Source organism: Phragmites australis, unplaced genomic scaffold (assembly GCF_958298935.1).
Source record: "Phragmites australis unplaced genomic scaffold, lpPhrAust1.1 scaffold_88, whole genome shotgun sequence".
NCBI lineage: Eukaryota > Viridiplantae > Streptophyta > Magnoliopsida > Poales > Poaceae > Phragmites > Phragmites australis.
The window spans coordinates 59-15652 of NW_026909960.1; the positions used below are offsets into that span (position 1 = coordinate 59).

The window sequence follows — 15594 nt, forward strand, 5'->3', positions numbered from 1 at the left end:
AACGAGCTGAAATTTTCAAGCGGCAATGGTCTTCTCTTACTGGGCTGGGAGGGCATGTTTAGGAGTAGATGGCTCGGCCAGTCATAAATTAAAGAGTCGTTTCCTAAAAAAATAAAAAAAATAAATGAAAGAGTAAATTTCGCAAACTACATGAAGACTTTTATATCATAAAACTACACATACTTTATAAAAATTATTAGAAAACTCCATTTTCATATGACCCTATCGAAGAACTACCATTTTTACCCAACAGTATCACAGAGCTACACTCCTATTTTCCAAATTCATTCTAATGCTAGACCCCCACATGGCATACTTAGTAGAGCGTGATAGAGTCCGTTCGCTATGACATCCCTTGCCACACGGGCTTCGGTAAGCAAGTCGGTCCATTTTTTGAGTGTAAAAATTATAGCATTGTAAAAATATGTCTTTGCGGTTTCGCATGACACTTTTGGAGTATCTTTTAGTGGCATAACACGTACTCCTATGCCTATTTTCATGCAACAAACTCACATAATAGACTCTGTCACACACGCACAAACGGACTATATCACGTGCCACTGAGTATGTCAGGTGGGATCTAGCTGTTAGAATGGATTTGGGAAATGGGAGTGTAGCTTTACGATATTGTTAGGGAAAAAATGGTGTGGTTCTTCGATAAGCTCATATGAAAGTGTAGTTTTCTAATAATTTTTGTAAAATATGTGTAGTTTTATGATACAAAATGACAAAAAATTATAGTTCTATGAAATAGCTTTCTAAAAGTGTAATTTTGTAATAGTTTTGAGGATCGTAGTGTAGTTTTGCAAAAATTTAATCTATAGAAAATTTTCATTAGCTCTTGTGAAGGCATGTCTAACCATTTATTTGCATTGAGATTTATGTTAACGGGGTAGGTGAAAAAAATAATGAGGTAGTTTAGGAAATCAATGGATGGATGATGTCAGATTATTGAGTAAGGGGGCGTCCTGGCTAACGGCCTCTCGAGGGGGTCCTTAGTGTCGATCTCGTGGAGTGAGATCCATGACGTATGTCACGAGTGACCAAAATTGTGACTGGAGGGCTCATTGCAGCATATTGTTGGCATGACTCAGATTTATACATGACCAAATATTTCTTGTTGTACATGAATAACGTGGAAGTATATTCTCCTGAGGGTATACGGAGGTAGTTAAGATACCGACATGTGGTGCCAGTACCTCCCCCATGAGACGCCGGTCGGGCGCGCGAGTAAGTATGTTATTGCAGGTAGCATTAGTACCTTTAGTGATCCATGTTAATAAATTATAATTGTTTCGTTCATGTACATGAGGAGCGTATAGAGGGGCGGAGGCATGCGGGACTGAGCATTAGTGAATGCTGAGCACCTACAAAGGTGGATGGAGTCAGCCGCGGTGGATGTCATCGTTCCTGCTAAACAACACAATGACGCCATGTACTGGGAGTAACTTTCGTGGTACCATCCGCATACGCGTGCCACCTTACTCAGCAGACTTGTATAGCCGGACCCCAGACCCTTCCTTCAGGACCGTGTCTGCCTTCTTCACGCTGTGGTAATTGTTGTGATACTTATAACAATTTTTATTGGTTAAACCTCTGTATTACTGATATGACCCTCATCTTATACAAATTGACGAGGCGTACGAGATATACGCAAGCGGAGCAAGCTTGTGGGAAAGCAAGCTGGTCATCAACACTGAGGGATCGAAACCCTCTCCAGGACTACATGAGAACGAGAGGGTCCCACTTTCTATCTGATAACGTGGTCTAGGTGGTTGTACCCCGCATTGGAGTGGTATGACCTACCAGCTATGGATCCGTCTCGTGCCTCCCATAGTAGCCGCTCGTCCGGTTCCCATGACAAACCCGTTCAGGCACAGTCGCGAGAGACAACTTCTACTTCGGAGCATCACGAGGAGTGCACGCAGGCTCCTGTGCCCGGGCAGTATATATTAGGTTCACATGCCCCGTAGTGGACAACCTCCTCAATCTACGTTGACACCTTCGCCTACCGCATTGATAAGTCACGAAGACATCGTTGACTGTACGCAGCAGACGCCTGACTGGAGTGGCACACATGATTTTGATTGGGCTACTACAATACAGGCCGCCAGCTTCACCGAGCTCCTCAGCTCACAGTGCCCCCAATATCCTGATGCACCTGAGGGTTCATAGTGGTACTAACAAGGTGAGCCTTTGACACACCGGACTCCATCGGAGCACGTTCTAGGGGTGTTCACACTGCTGCATGAGGATCCTTCTTTATGGTACATGCAGATACAGAGTTAGCGGGGCAGGATACACATTCGATGGGGGTCCCACAGGGCAAGATGTTGATAAGGATGAGCAATAGAACACGAGGTAGGGGCTAGCGTAGGCCGCTGGAATGAGGGTCACACACCCACCAGACGCGTATACTCCTAGGGATTGTGTGCGGCGTCATCGTCGTTGAATCACTAGTGCAATTATTCGGTGCACTTGTACTTGTCAACGACACATATATTATTGATTTTATTGCCGTAGTCATTCCTATTACGTATTATTCATTGTATTGTTAACTTAATTATTTTTAGTTTATATAATGCTTGTCAAATAATTATGGCACACAATTTATGTAATGTTTGTCAAATAATTATAATATCAATAATTGTTTAATATTTCTTAAATAATTAGGGATTCATGCTTTGATACAGAGCCATAACGTTGCAGTAAAGGATCGATAAATCTATAGCAGGATCTTCGAGTATAGGCTTTTCATGGACACCTACAACGATCCATATAGCACTTAATACCTCATTGTAGGCTGTGCATGAAGGGAAAGATGATTCCTTCAAGAAGAGCAGCCTAATCCAAGCCATGGCTAAATTACACGCAAGACTCTTTTGTTCTGTGTTAACCGCTCCGCTCTAACATATAACCACCGAGGACCTTAGGGCCCTCTTGCACGAGCAGCGTCAAACGCATCTCAGAGTGTGCGAACTAGCCGACCATCCTTCTATTCTAGGTTTCTCTATGAGACAAAGAATAATAGTGACGTTGTCCGACCAGTATGCATCTCACATTCAAGTTCGTAATTTACTATATGCTCACCATACTTATCTTTTTTTCATTGATTTGAATGCTCCTCTTTTGCATTAGGCGTTCCCAGAAGACGCACAGTTGATCAACAAAAATATCACAAACTTCTTGGTGATGTATATACTATTCGACGGGGGTGTCATGCTTGGTTCGCGTAGAAGACGACGACGGTCAGCGAACCTAAGGGGTACAGGGGTGCCCTCTACTACTTATCCATAAAATGATGAGAACGATGAGGATGATGATTTAATGCCCCTAATGCCTCGATGTTCCAGCAGCAATACAAGAGAATATTCAATAATCACTGTAAGAGGACGTTACCGCACCACATCGAGATGATGTACAACCGACAAGAAAATAGGACATGCTAATATCGTGATGCTCAAGATGATGGCGACGACGACGATTTCATGCCACAATAACCCCTCCCTCCGAGGCTTCCATCTCTAGAATACATTGATGACCTAAAAATGATGGTGGATTTGTTGGTACCCATTTTTATAACTTTCCATTACCACCTCGGAGACGACAACCATCTTATTCTAATAGCATTGACTAGCACAGCTGGCATTCTTCTACTAATTTGTGTCACCACTTTCCTCCGCCATCTTTGACATGATCTGGGTATTCAACATCTATGCACTACGAACTATGCAAATAGCAGATAGGACTATTTATTTTGTTTACGAACTATTTGTCTAATCCATGTGATGGTAAGTTTATTATATTAACATACTATCCAAGCACAATTCTTTCTAGCATATGAAAGGAATTTGTGAATTCAAGCTTTAGACACCCCAATGTATCATTAGCACCTTGGGGACTAACATTAATTGTAACTCTAAAATCAATAATATGATTGTATGAATCATTCAACCTCGGGTTGTGCTTGCTTTAGGATGAATTTTTAAAGCAGGATTCGACTTTGGATTAAAATCAATGGGATAGATATTACTTCTACACCCACTCAAAATCAACAGTTTTCACAGGGAATGTTTTCATACGATTCTATACCTCCATGCAGAGGTAACAGTAACTCAATGTTGAACCTTTGCAAAATAAAATGACCACACCAAGCAACAACTTTCATAGGAAATCTCTACTAAGCATGAATGCCACAACTTTTACAGCTTTCACAGGGAATCCTATGCTCCAGCCCCCAACCAACCTCATGCACTCAGTCCATACACCAGCCCCCAGCCAATATAAATAGCCCCACCCTCATCCATGGATAGACTACTACTTCCTCAGCTCTTTCAACTGCAATGTCTTCATTAGCTCCACCAAGCCCACCTAAGAAATATTGAGGAATTTTCATCCCCTAGGGGTTTTGAACTGCCGATGTAATTCTATGACGACCTTTGTAGTATTTGTGAGTCTCAGGACATCTCCTACACCCATGGCCTACGCTTCTTCATATATGTCAACTACCAGTATGACAAGCCTCGATATGAACCGTACAAGTACCTACCAGTATAACAACGTATATCACTAATGTGGCACTTTCCATATAATTTTATGCATTGTCTTACTAATCTTCGCTCTTGTTTCATTTATCCGGTCTCCTCCACCTATCTATAACTTCATGGAATGGTTGGACATGGAGCAAAATATGCACCGAAAGCGGTGGATCAACATGAGCATTCGGTAGAGAAGGGAAGCGTCAACAGCAGGAGAAACTATAGTTCAAGCGTCAGGAAGAGGAGCGTATGAGGAAGGCAGCCAAGGAGCGTGCCATGACTAGGGCACGCGAAGCAGAGAGGGAAAGGAAGCGAGAAAGAGCCTATCACGCTAAAGCGGAGGGCCCTGATGCCCTACGAAAGGACAAATATCCTAGGTACACTCAGTAGAGACTAGAGAGTATTTATTGTAACCCGATCTATTTTCCTTTCATAAGACATATTTAGTTTAACAGCGGCACGCTATTAAGTTAGTCTTTAGGCGTATCATGCATGCTAACGTTTGTCGTCGTCATCTCTTTATGGTTAGGGTATGTTCGCGCAACGACAAAAAACATCATATTGCATGTAATGTTTACCAGCATATGTAACATCTATACTGGATTATATGATAATCGTACTTCACAATTATTATTGTTCAACAAATTAGATTTGTATCCTCCCGACATTACTTCCCTAAAAAGTTACCAACACAAATACATTAAATGAATAATAAAATATCAATAAAATTACGACATACTCACTCATCTAGTTTCTTTATTTATTTATTCACTTGTGCCCTATTAAAACTAAATTGTGCTACAAAACCAGCTCACTCATATTTTATAGCGAAACACGGCAGCGTGTGGGTTCAAAAAGCGACAAAAACGAAACACACGACCGTCGCTTTGGGCCGGCCTGTATTCAATACATGAGGTGCCGAATACAATACTGTTCATCGTAGTCGGTATCTCAGGTGCCTAATAACGAATGCAAGAAATTTCGGCATCTTAGGTACAATGAACAATGTCATATTCGGCACCTCAGGTATTGAATACATGAGTTTTCGGTACCTCAAGTATTGAAATCGATTTTTCATGTTTGAGGTGCCGAATACAGACGTTAGATTTATAAATACGCCGATATGTTGTCTATTTTAACTACTACGGTTACATTTGTTGCCTATTTTTAGATTTTTGCTGTTTTCATGCCATTCTGTATGGAATTTGCTACCCCACCTTTACCGTGACAAAATTGTGCTAAAAACAACACGATGGAACACATATTTTCCAATTAGTGACTGTTCCACAACTCATGTATTAAAAGATGCAGAACAGTTATGGGATTGGAATGGTATCCCCTGTTCAATTCATATTTGAAACCAAGCATAGCCAGAAATTGAATCGTACTCAAACGTAACAAGTAGACAAGATCCTTATCCATCACACCCCTGGTGCTGAATGACAGGACTTGGTTGAATCTTTTGGAGAGAATTAAGACGTGCTTTGTATGGTCCTGACCCACATGCCAAAATCAGTACCAGAATACTAGAAACAGACACCGAGCAACCTTCCAATTGTTTAACTGAATGTAATTAAACAAACACAACATCCAATTTAGGATACAATATTAAATTTCTATTCATGCGAACAGATCACCACAGAGATTGAGAGAATTAAGACGTGCTTTGCATGGGATTGAATACACTCGACACGAGCATTTCAGGATTATATATTCACTTCATGCAAGCAGATCAAGGGTACTAGCCAGAACACCTTCAATCAAGGGTAGTTGAACACATAGGACAGAAATAGAGTAATTTCATGTGATTAATCAGAAGTGACAGGCGCATCAGTCACTGCAACTTCGTACAAGCAGATTTGCAGAGATTGAGCAATCACACTACCACCAATTGCATGGTACTAAGCAAGACATGACATGCATTTCGGGAAACACGATAATCACTTCGTGCGAGCAGAGCAACAGTACTAGCTAGAACACAATCGATCAAGGATAGTATAACTAGAACACATGATACAGAGACAGAGCAAATCATGTGCTTGATCAGAAATGACAGGCGATTATCAGAGTATGACATTCACTTCAAGCAAGCAGTTCAAAGTTTCCACCACACATTCGGCTCTTCTTCTTCGACAGGACAAACTGAAAAGGCTACCTACGCAATGCAAGTGTGTATAGACCGAGTTGATCTGAACCTATTAATCCGTGACAGCTAAGAAGCAACCACTACGATGGACGTCATAAGAATGGAGGCAGTAGATCGAAACCGCTAGGCCGGCAGATCCAGTGAGATCGATGTTGGCGCAGCAGTGGCTTTGAGTTCGAAGGCTCCTAGTCGTCGAAGGCCCAGGCGTACTCCCGGCGCATCTCCTCCTCCTCCTCCTTGGTGAAGTCATTCAGGATGTTGAAGATCTTGCGGATCTCGTCAGGGGTCTTGCCCTTCATCATGTCGGCGACCTTGCGGCAGGTAGCGTCGAGGAGCCCGTCGATGACGAGGTAGTCGGCGGCCACGATGAGGTCGAAGAGGGCGTCCTGGCTGAGGCCGTTGACGAGCTTGCGGTCCCACTTCTCCAGGTCCTCCGACGCGGCGGCGGTGTTGTCGCTGCTGCTGCCGGCCGCAGCGCTGGGGTCGGAGTCGGACTTGGCGGCAGCCTTGGCGTGCTTTTCGCAGTACATGATCACCTTCTCCAGGGTCCTGGCGGCGACTTTGGGGAGCGGGATGCCGTTGTCGATGCCGCCGCCTTCGATCACGTGTCTGAGAAGCGTCGAAAGCTGCGCCGCCGCCTCCGACATGTGGAACTCCTCCCCGTCCGAGCTCTCCAGAGTGACCATCCTTTCGCCGGCCACCTCCTTCGCCGCCGCTCCCTTCTCCCCCTTCTCCGCCGCCATCGCGCTCGCTCGCTCAACCACGAAACCCTCGCTTCGCTAGGCGCTCTCACGGTGAGCGGGGGAAGGAGTGGGCACGAGCGGAATGATCAGATCGGGGACTTGGGGTGGCTCTGCTTTATACCCACTCCACGCTTCACGGGTTCGGGTCAGCCGGGGAGTGGCGTGGTGGCTGCCTGGCTGGCACCAGCCAATCCATTTCTTCTGCCGCAAGAATGGTCCTGAGGTCTGGGCCGAATGGGTTCGTTTCTTCGTTCCGACAACTGGGCCGAATGGGAAGGAGCTCTATTTTCTGGGCCTAATTGGGCTTCTGTAGGCTCCACTGGGTTAAGTCGGCCTATTTAAAATTGAGAGATGTTAAATATCTGATGATAGATTTTAGGGATAATATGTCAAATTTATAACCTTCCAATTGGTGTTGAGATTTATGATGGACTCCTCTTCCACCTCCAACAAACTCCGGCGAGCTCCATGAACTCTGCAAAGTTAGGGTTTTGGGTTAGGGTTCGAGATTTTGGGGGACTTATGGGCATCCGGCTCTAGAAGATGGTCGGGGAGCTCATCAGCTCGGCAGTGGTGACGGGCGGGGGTTAGGATGGCGAGGTGACAAGGGCGCCGCCCACCACAGTGGTGGTGGATGGCGGTTGGGTCGACGATGGTGGCGAGGGCGTGGATATTGGAGTAGTTAGCGTCGACGACAATGGTGGACGGCGGCTCCGATGGCGATGGTGCCGTCGGAGTCGGATGGGGTGGCGGCAGAGGCAGGGGAGCTCAAGAAAAAGAGCTAAGATCCGTCGGAGGAGCGGCGAAGGGCGTCGAAAGAGGGGTGACAAAGGTGGAGGGAGGGGCAGTGTAGGCGGGCAGGTTGCGCTAGCGCTGGGGACGACGCCAGCGAGGCGGCGCGGTGATGGCACGCGGGGCCGGGTCTGGAATGGAGATGGGAGTCAAGCTAGGAGAGATGGGGTGGGGATTAGGGTAGAGTTTTATATGTGTCTAATCTGGATCGAATGGTCCAAAATTTGATAGATTTAGAGTATCTAAATTTGTCATCAGATAACTAGACACTCCCTTTAAAATTAGTGTATTGCTACGCTTGGGTTGTAGTTATATTTCTACCCTTTTTTTGGAACTTGGCAAAGTGCTGATTCCGTACCTGAAACCAACGGCAGATCTGGAGAGGGGCAAGTAAAGATATCAATGGGACCCGATCCTCGATTCTTTATGAGAAATTCCTCTTTTAGGGAAGGAACCAGAAGATTTTGTCTCTCGTGGAGGTACAAATGGTAGAAAAAATGATTCTCTAAGTGGGGACATGTATGTGAAAGTATTTTCCGTCTCTTTCTTCGTGGGGACCTACTTAGACCATAATATTTATATATGTATATATATATCGTGTAACTATATAAGACCTATTCATTCAATATCTTGTACTCCACCTCATTTCAGGACTAATCAACCAACAACTCAACACCAACCTACTTATCCTAGGTTTATCCATTTAATGGTTAAGGGGATGGATTTTTCGTTGGGTCCTCATTCCCTATAAAGGATAGTGATGGGGAGAAAATATTCCTCACAAGCAGGGATAGAGATAGGATGAGAATTTTTTTTCTATTTGATAATAGGAATGAAGAACCATTCCCTGATGAAGAATTCCCCTTAATATCTCTGGACTCAATCAATAGGCTCAAGACCCTCTACCCAATGTCACTTCTTTATAGCTTCTTTCTTTATTTTTTTAAGAGAAAGAGGAAGAAGATCAGTCTCCCTTCCCCCGTAACTTTGATGCGTCCGCCACTGTCTGAAACGACAGGATTTGCTAACTAGTAGTTAACGTTGACTAGTTATTTATGTGGTTAATGGCTTCTGTTTATGGCTCTCCGCGTATGACCTGTGTCTTTCTTTTTCTCAAGTGGGCTTCTGGTCTCCATGCGCAGCGGCTTGTGTAGGCTTTTTCCTTTGTCGTGGCCTGGTTGGTTTAGCGCTTGCGCAGCCTGGTTGTTTGTTTGTGATTTTGGACGGTGTATTGGTTTCACCTTTCACGTGTGTTGTAGCACAAACAGGGGCTAGTTTCCTTCGGCTTCTTCTTTTTCTTTCTTTTCGCCAATTGACGTGCTGCAGATGGATGGTAGAAATATAAATTAGGTTGCGTGAATTTTTTTATTAACAAATATCCCCTTTTCTTAAAAAATAGTTCGATTAGGTTTAGCAGATTGTTGAATCAAGTAACGTGAGCATTCCTCGCTAAGCTAATTAACGAAAACTTTATGTTGTGGACTTCTTTCCGTCTTGACCTAATTTCACTTTCACTATTAATTGGTTTCTTTATTCTATCTCGTGGGCGGCTTGGGCCCCTCCCACCACCACCGGCCCACATGCGTTGAGCTCGTACAGTTTTTTTTAAAATATTCTTTTCTTTCTTTTTTGCCTTTGCTAAGTTTATTTTTACGGAACATATAAGATGGTCGGTTGTATAAGGTGATCAGCTAGTTTTGGTCCACTATTCGGGTTTATGCTTTTCTGGTTTTGGTAATATGTTTTTTATTCCCTTTTCCATGCACAATTTATTTTGATGTTTCGAAAAAATTAGACTCGCTAAATCAACATTTTTAACAAGCAACGTTGATCCAACATTTTTTTATCACATTACCAAAAAGATGTTTATCCAATATTTTTCACATCAGCTAAAGATGTTGGTCTAACATTTTTTCATGTTACCCAAAAGATGCCGATCCAATATTTTTTCACGTCACGTAAAGATGTTGATCCAACATTTTGTATGCCGCCTAAAAAATCCAATTTTTTCACGTTACCCAAAAATGTTAATCCAATAATTTTTTAATCACCTAAAATTGTTGATCCAACATTTTGCATGTCTTCTAGAAAGTCCAACCTTTTTTCATAGACCTAAAATTTGTTTATCTAACATTTCTTAATGCATATTAAAGGTCTTTTCAACAAATCACATATAAAATAGTGAATTAGGTTTTCCTCCTAAAGGTGTCAGCTAGATCATGATCTTGTGAATCGTGCACCGTGTAGAGAGCCCTAAAAATATATGGAATAGAAAAATAAAGAACCTACAAATTTATACTTGGAAAATATATCTTCTTTTTCAAGAAATGTTTTTATGGGATAAAAATCATAAGAAGCCGATAGCTTTTTTACTGGAACAAAAATAATCAAAGCTATATAGAGTTTTTCACGGGGACCTATGAAGGTAAACCTACAGAAGCCAAACACATCTGAGACGATACGTAGGTATATAAGTGGATACTCAATGTATAGTTATGGACCTTTAATTAGTTTATTTTCTTTTAAAGTTAATTAGGTGAAAGTGAATTTTTATTTTAATTGAGTGAGTTTTAGGCTATGTTTGGCACAACTAAAATTTATGAGTTTTTAATGAAAAGTGGTTTTTGCTGAACGCTATTTATGACTTTTAGTTTTTGACTGTTGTTTTTTAGAAAACTTTTAGAAAATTTTTAAGTTCCCAGCATAAAAAACTAGAAAAGTCATTTTCAGTCAGCTTATCAAATTTTTTTATTTCATCATAAACCAGTTTTTTAACTTTTTCAAAAGATAGCTTTTTTATAACCTATTTGGTTTAGCTTATGGCTTTTGAGATTAAAAACCAACAATAGGTTATGTCAACATGGTCTTAGGTGAATCTAATAAAAAAAATACAAAATGAACTTTACTAGCTAGCTTTGCAAGGGATTGAAGAAAAAAGTTGTTGCGCCTACCGAAATAACGAATAATGAAGCAAAGCGTGAGTGACTAAGGCTCTGTTTGTTTTTTGTTTTTGTTTCTGTTTCTGCTAAAAGTCAGAAGCCAAAAGCCAGAATAAACGGAATTTTAGAAAAAAGACTTCTGGATGCTTCTGAAAAAATGAACTAAAGCTAAGCTGTTCGCTGAGAGACGCTTTTCAGAGAAGCTATATGCAGAGAAGCCAACAATTTATTATAGAAGCCAACATCCTATTTTTAAAAGCAGTTTTTTAAACAAATTAAAAATATAGTTTTTTAGAAAAACCTAAAACCAGAAGCTCACAAACATATCCTAAGGGTCTGTTTTTTGGCTATAGCTTTTGGGCTTTTGTTGAAAACTGACTTCTGGCTTTTGCCTTTTGACTATTGGTTTTTACGATAATTTTATAGTTTATTAGTACATCAAAAGCTAAAAAAGCTTATCTCAATCAACTTCACAGCTTTTAATCAATTTTATCAGAAATTAGGTTTTCAGCTTTTTAAAAACCAAAATTTCAAATTCCTATTTATTTCAGTTTTTAACTTTTAAGAAGTAAAAATCAGCCAAAAGCAGATGTTGATCAAAAGCTGAAATAAAGATTGCCTAAACAAGTTCATGAGTCTTTCCTTCTGTGCGGGAAACAGAGTTAGCGCTCCCATAGTCCCATGTCTACTGTTATGATCGAAGAGAAAAGCGGAAATTGAACAGAGGAAACACTGTTACTCTTCGGATAAAGCGGAAATCAGACGAAACACTTTCCTCCAGAGACGTCAACTAGATGTTACTCTCTCCCTCTTATAACCTCTTCGATAATACTTAAAATATATGACCCTATATAATTTTAAGATAACTTTAATTTAAAATTTTCAGTTTTATTTTTTCATTAAGTAGCCTCATTTCCAATATAAAATTTATTTTTATATAATAAATAATATTAATAATGAGTAAAATTATTATTTTATATTTTTATTTTAATACTTATATTTAATTATAAAATATTAACTATTTTAAGATGGAGGTGGTATTTAGTTTGTGTTCAGGTGAAAAGATCGTGGGGAGAGATAGAAACAAAGCCATCTTCGCTCATTTTCCCTTTGTCTCTTCACGTGATATGCTCACTGCTGTTGTGTCAATTCAACTACAGTTAGAAAGGGACTGCCACGTGGACGTCCCCAATCGGATTAAGCAGACGCAACGCGCAACTTAAAGTAGAAAAAAATCTCCGCTAATGGCCAAAACCCAAATGATTAATCACTTGATCCAAAGACTCGTTGGTGTACCACGGTAACGCCGGCCAGCCTCTCGGCACACCAGCGTTCGCCACGTAAACGCAGTCACGTCCCGGTCTGACGTCGACGGTAGCCTGGACGGCTCACGGCGTCCCGCAAACGCCGCTGGCACGGGCTGGGCGCGGCACGGCATGGCATGGGGAGCGCCCACCGGTTTCCAGTGCCACGCGTCGCGGGCAAGGCTCGCTGCCAGGCTGGTTACCGCCCGGGACTTACACGTGGGCAGGGCAGGGGGCGTCGTGTTGAAGTCACAGAAAAAGCAGCCTACTGAATTCCATTGTGGGTCCTCTCAGGCTCTCACGTAACCGTAGGGACCACCGGGCTGTGGCTTGTCTCGCAGCAGGAGCAGGTAGAGCCCACGGTGGTGTTTGGTCTATGGAAGCGGCAACGCAGTAATACGATCGTGGGTGGGGTGCGCAACGCAAAAAATATAAGGAAAAAAAATGATATAATATATATTAATTATTATTTAATTAAAGTTTAGATGAGGAATCTAAATAGAAAATTTATTGGTGAGTTTAGAGAACAATAACTATGATCTATGGATTATATTAAAATATCGATAAACCTTTTGGGAACATACGAAGAATAATGATAATATACTATTAAAATTCCTTTAAAACCTAATAGTAAAATAAAGAGAAAATAATATAATATATATTGATTATTGTCTCTCTGTAAACTCATATGAGAAAATATTTAAAAAGAAAAATCTATAAATGAGTTTAGAAAACATTAGATATGTCTTTGATACCACCTTTAAAAACCGTGAGAGAAAAAAAAAGAGATATAACATATGATCTTATGTAGATATTGTCTCATTAAAAACCTTATATGAAAAACCGTATAGAAAAAAGCATAAAGAAAAAGAGTGCAATATAATATGAACATGTTATTATTTAGGGATCAAACTCCTATGAACCATGCAAATCTTGTAATCATCGCATACCAATTCCTTGAATGAATTTTTTTTAATGCGGAATTTGGTAAGGATGAATAAATCATCGAGATTATCACATGATTTAGTTTGCAAGATGTCTATCTCCTCATTATGATAATAGAACAATTTAGGAGCAATATGTTTGGTTATATTGCTCTTTATGTAACATGTTTGCATTTGAGCAATGCATGATGAATTATCTTCATAGATAATGGTTATTTATTTAATGGAACATATACCACATGTTTGTTGTATGCGGTTGATCATTCTGCGAAGCTATGCACATATCTGTGATATTTTAGAATGATAGGTGAAAGTACTCACTGGAATCTATTTGATGACTCCTACGAGATAGCTATATCACCGTGAAATCAGCCTGTGATCTGGTGTTAAAAGGATCAGTTGTATAGCTAAAATTTGGATATCCCCACTATGATCATATATTAGTTTTTCTGATAAAAAAATCTAGATCTTTGGTACCATAAAAATATATGTGTATTAGAGCTGCGCTATTTAAGCTAACAAGTTATCTGTAAATGCAATATAAGGCATGTTGCGGTTTGTAAGGTACATGAGCGCTTTGATGGCACTAAGATACAGAACTTTAGGTTTAGTCATCGTCAACCAATGTATGAATGGACCTTGATTGATATTTAGGGACGAATGGCCATAAGTATTTTGATGGATATGATTATCTAATATTATTTAGATATTGGTGGACTGATAAATAAATATTTCTGCAGTAATATGCTCAATTTGTAGGCTTAAGAGAATTTAATTTTAACCAAATCAATCATCTTAAATTCCATCATAAAATTATTACATACTTTGTCATGTGTGGTTTAGAGATTATACAAAATCCAATTAGGATTTTATTATGAACATACATGTAATCATTGTAGTTGGAGTAACGCTTCTGTGAGAGGAACTCATTTAGTTAGGTGTACCACATCAACTTAACTGTAAAGTCATAGAATAACTTTAAGTTATACATAACATATATTACGATTTGTATTTAGATTCAGAATACGAAGTTCATTAAAGACTTATATGTTCAAATTCTATCTAATTCATTTGGTCTGCCAATGATATTAAATAGGGACAACATTTGAAGGTATATGTATTATTTTTGTGAATACATTTCTTCTTGTGAACGAGTGAAATTCCACCTCAATTACTTCCTTCTATTTGGTCCAGTTTGAGTGCTTCAGGCATCCTGCCATGGCTATGGATTTTGGTCTGGGTCTAATTAAAGATTTTCTGTAATTTACGAGGAGAAATTATTTATTGATAATTTGCAGTTTTTGATATTGATTGATTCTATGGAATCGATATAGTTTATGAAAATATTATCCAATTTAACTCCATGTATTTCCCAAAATAATTAAGTTGGGATGTTCCCATAACCCAGTGGGATGTTAGCGCAGCAATGGCTTCGAAACAAGGCTGCTAGTTGTCGAAAGCCCAGGCGTACTCCCTTCGGATCTCCTCCTCCTCCGCCTCGGTGAAGTCGTTGACGATGTTGAAGGTGGCGCGGATCTGCGCGGTGGTCTTGCCCTTGATCATGTCGGCGACCTTCTGGCAGATGGCGTCGAGGAGCCCCTGGATATCGAGGTAGTTGGCGGCGAGCATGAGGTCGTAGAGGGCGTCCTGGCCGAGGCTGTCGACGAGCTCGCGGTCCCACTTCTCCAGGTCCTCGGACGATGCCGCGGCGTTGGCACTGCTGCTGCCGGCCGCAGCGCTGGGGTCGGAGTCGGCGGGCTTGGTGGCGGCGTTGGCGTGCTTGGTGCAGTACTTGATCACCGTGTAGAGGGCTCGGGAAGGGACTTTGGGGAGCGGGATGACGTCGTTGGCGAGGCCTTTGTCCTTGATCATGTCGGCGAGGAGCGAAGACAGCTTTGCCGCCGCTTCCGATACGCGGAACTCCTCCTCCTCCGAGCTCTTCAGGGTGATCTCCTTGCCGCCGGCCACCTCCTTCGCCGCCGCCGCTCCCTTCTCCTTCTCCGCCTCCGTCGCTCCCTTCTCTCCCTTCTCCGTCGCCATCGTTCTCGCTCGCTCGACGACGAAACCCTCGCTTCGCTGGGCGCTCGCGGTGAGTGGGTGGGGGCTTTGGGGTGGCGTCTCACAGGTTCGGGTCGGCCGTGGGGAGGCGTGCGCTCGCAACGAGTCTGTTTCTTCTGCCGCAAGATCG

At 41.7% G+C, this 15594-nt stretch overlaps 2 protein-coding genes across 3 annotated transcripts; both read right to left on the reverse strand.

Annotated features, from left to right (window-relative positions):
• Positions 1-6489: 6489 nt before the first annotated feature.
• Positions 6490-15461, reverse strand: LOC133908149 (SKP1-like protein 1B). Of its 2 annotated transcripts, XM_062350235.1 has the most exons (2): positions 15375-15461; positions 6490-7385 (listed from the first exon to the last, which is right to left on the reverse strand). In XM_062350235.1, the coding sequence occupies exons 1-2, from the start codon at positions 15444-15446 to the stop codon at positions 6870-6872; spliced, it is 588 nt and encodes a 195-aa protein (XP_062206219.1). In that variant the 5' UTR covers positions 15447-15461; the 3' UTR covers positions 6490-6869. The 2 variants fall into 2 exon arrangements, with proteins under 2 accessions (XP_062206219.1, XP_062206220.1); XM_062350236.1 differs by lacking the exon at positions 15375-15461 and having other exon boundaries at positions 6490-7494.
• LOC133908148 (SKP1-like protein 1) lies at positions 14853-15364 on the reverse strand. The gene has a single exon (XM_062350234.1). It carries the CDS (start codon positions 15276-15278, stop codon positions 14853-14855), a length of 426 nt encoding a protein of 141 aa, XP_062206218.1. The 5' UTR covers positions 15279-15364.
• Positions 15462-15594: the final 133 nt, after the last annotated feature.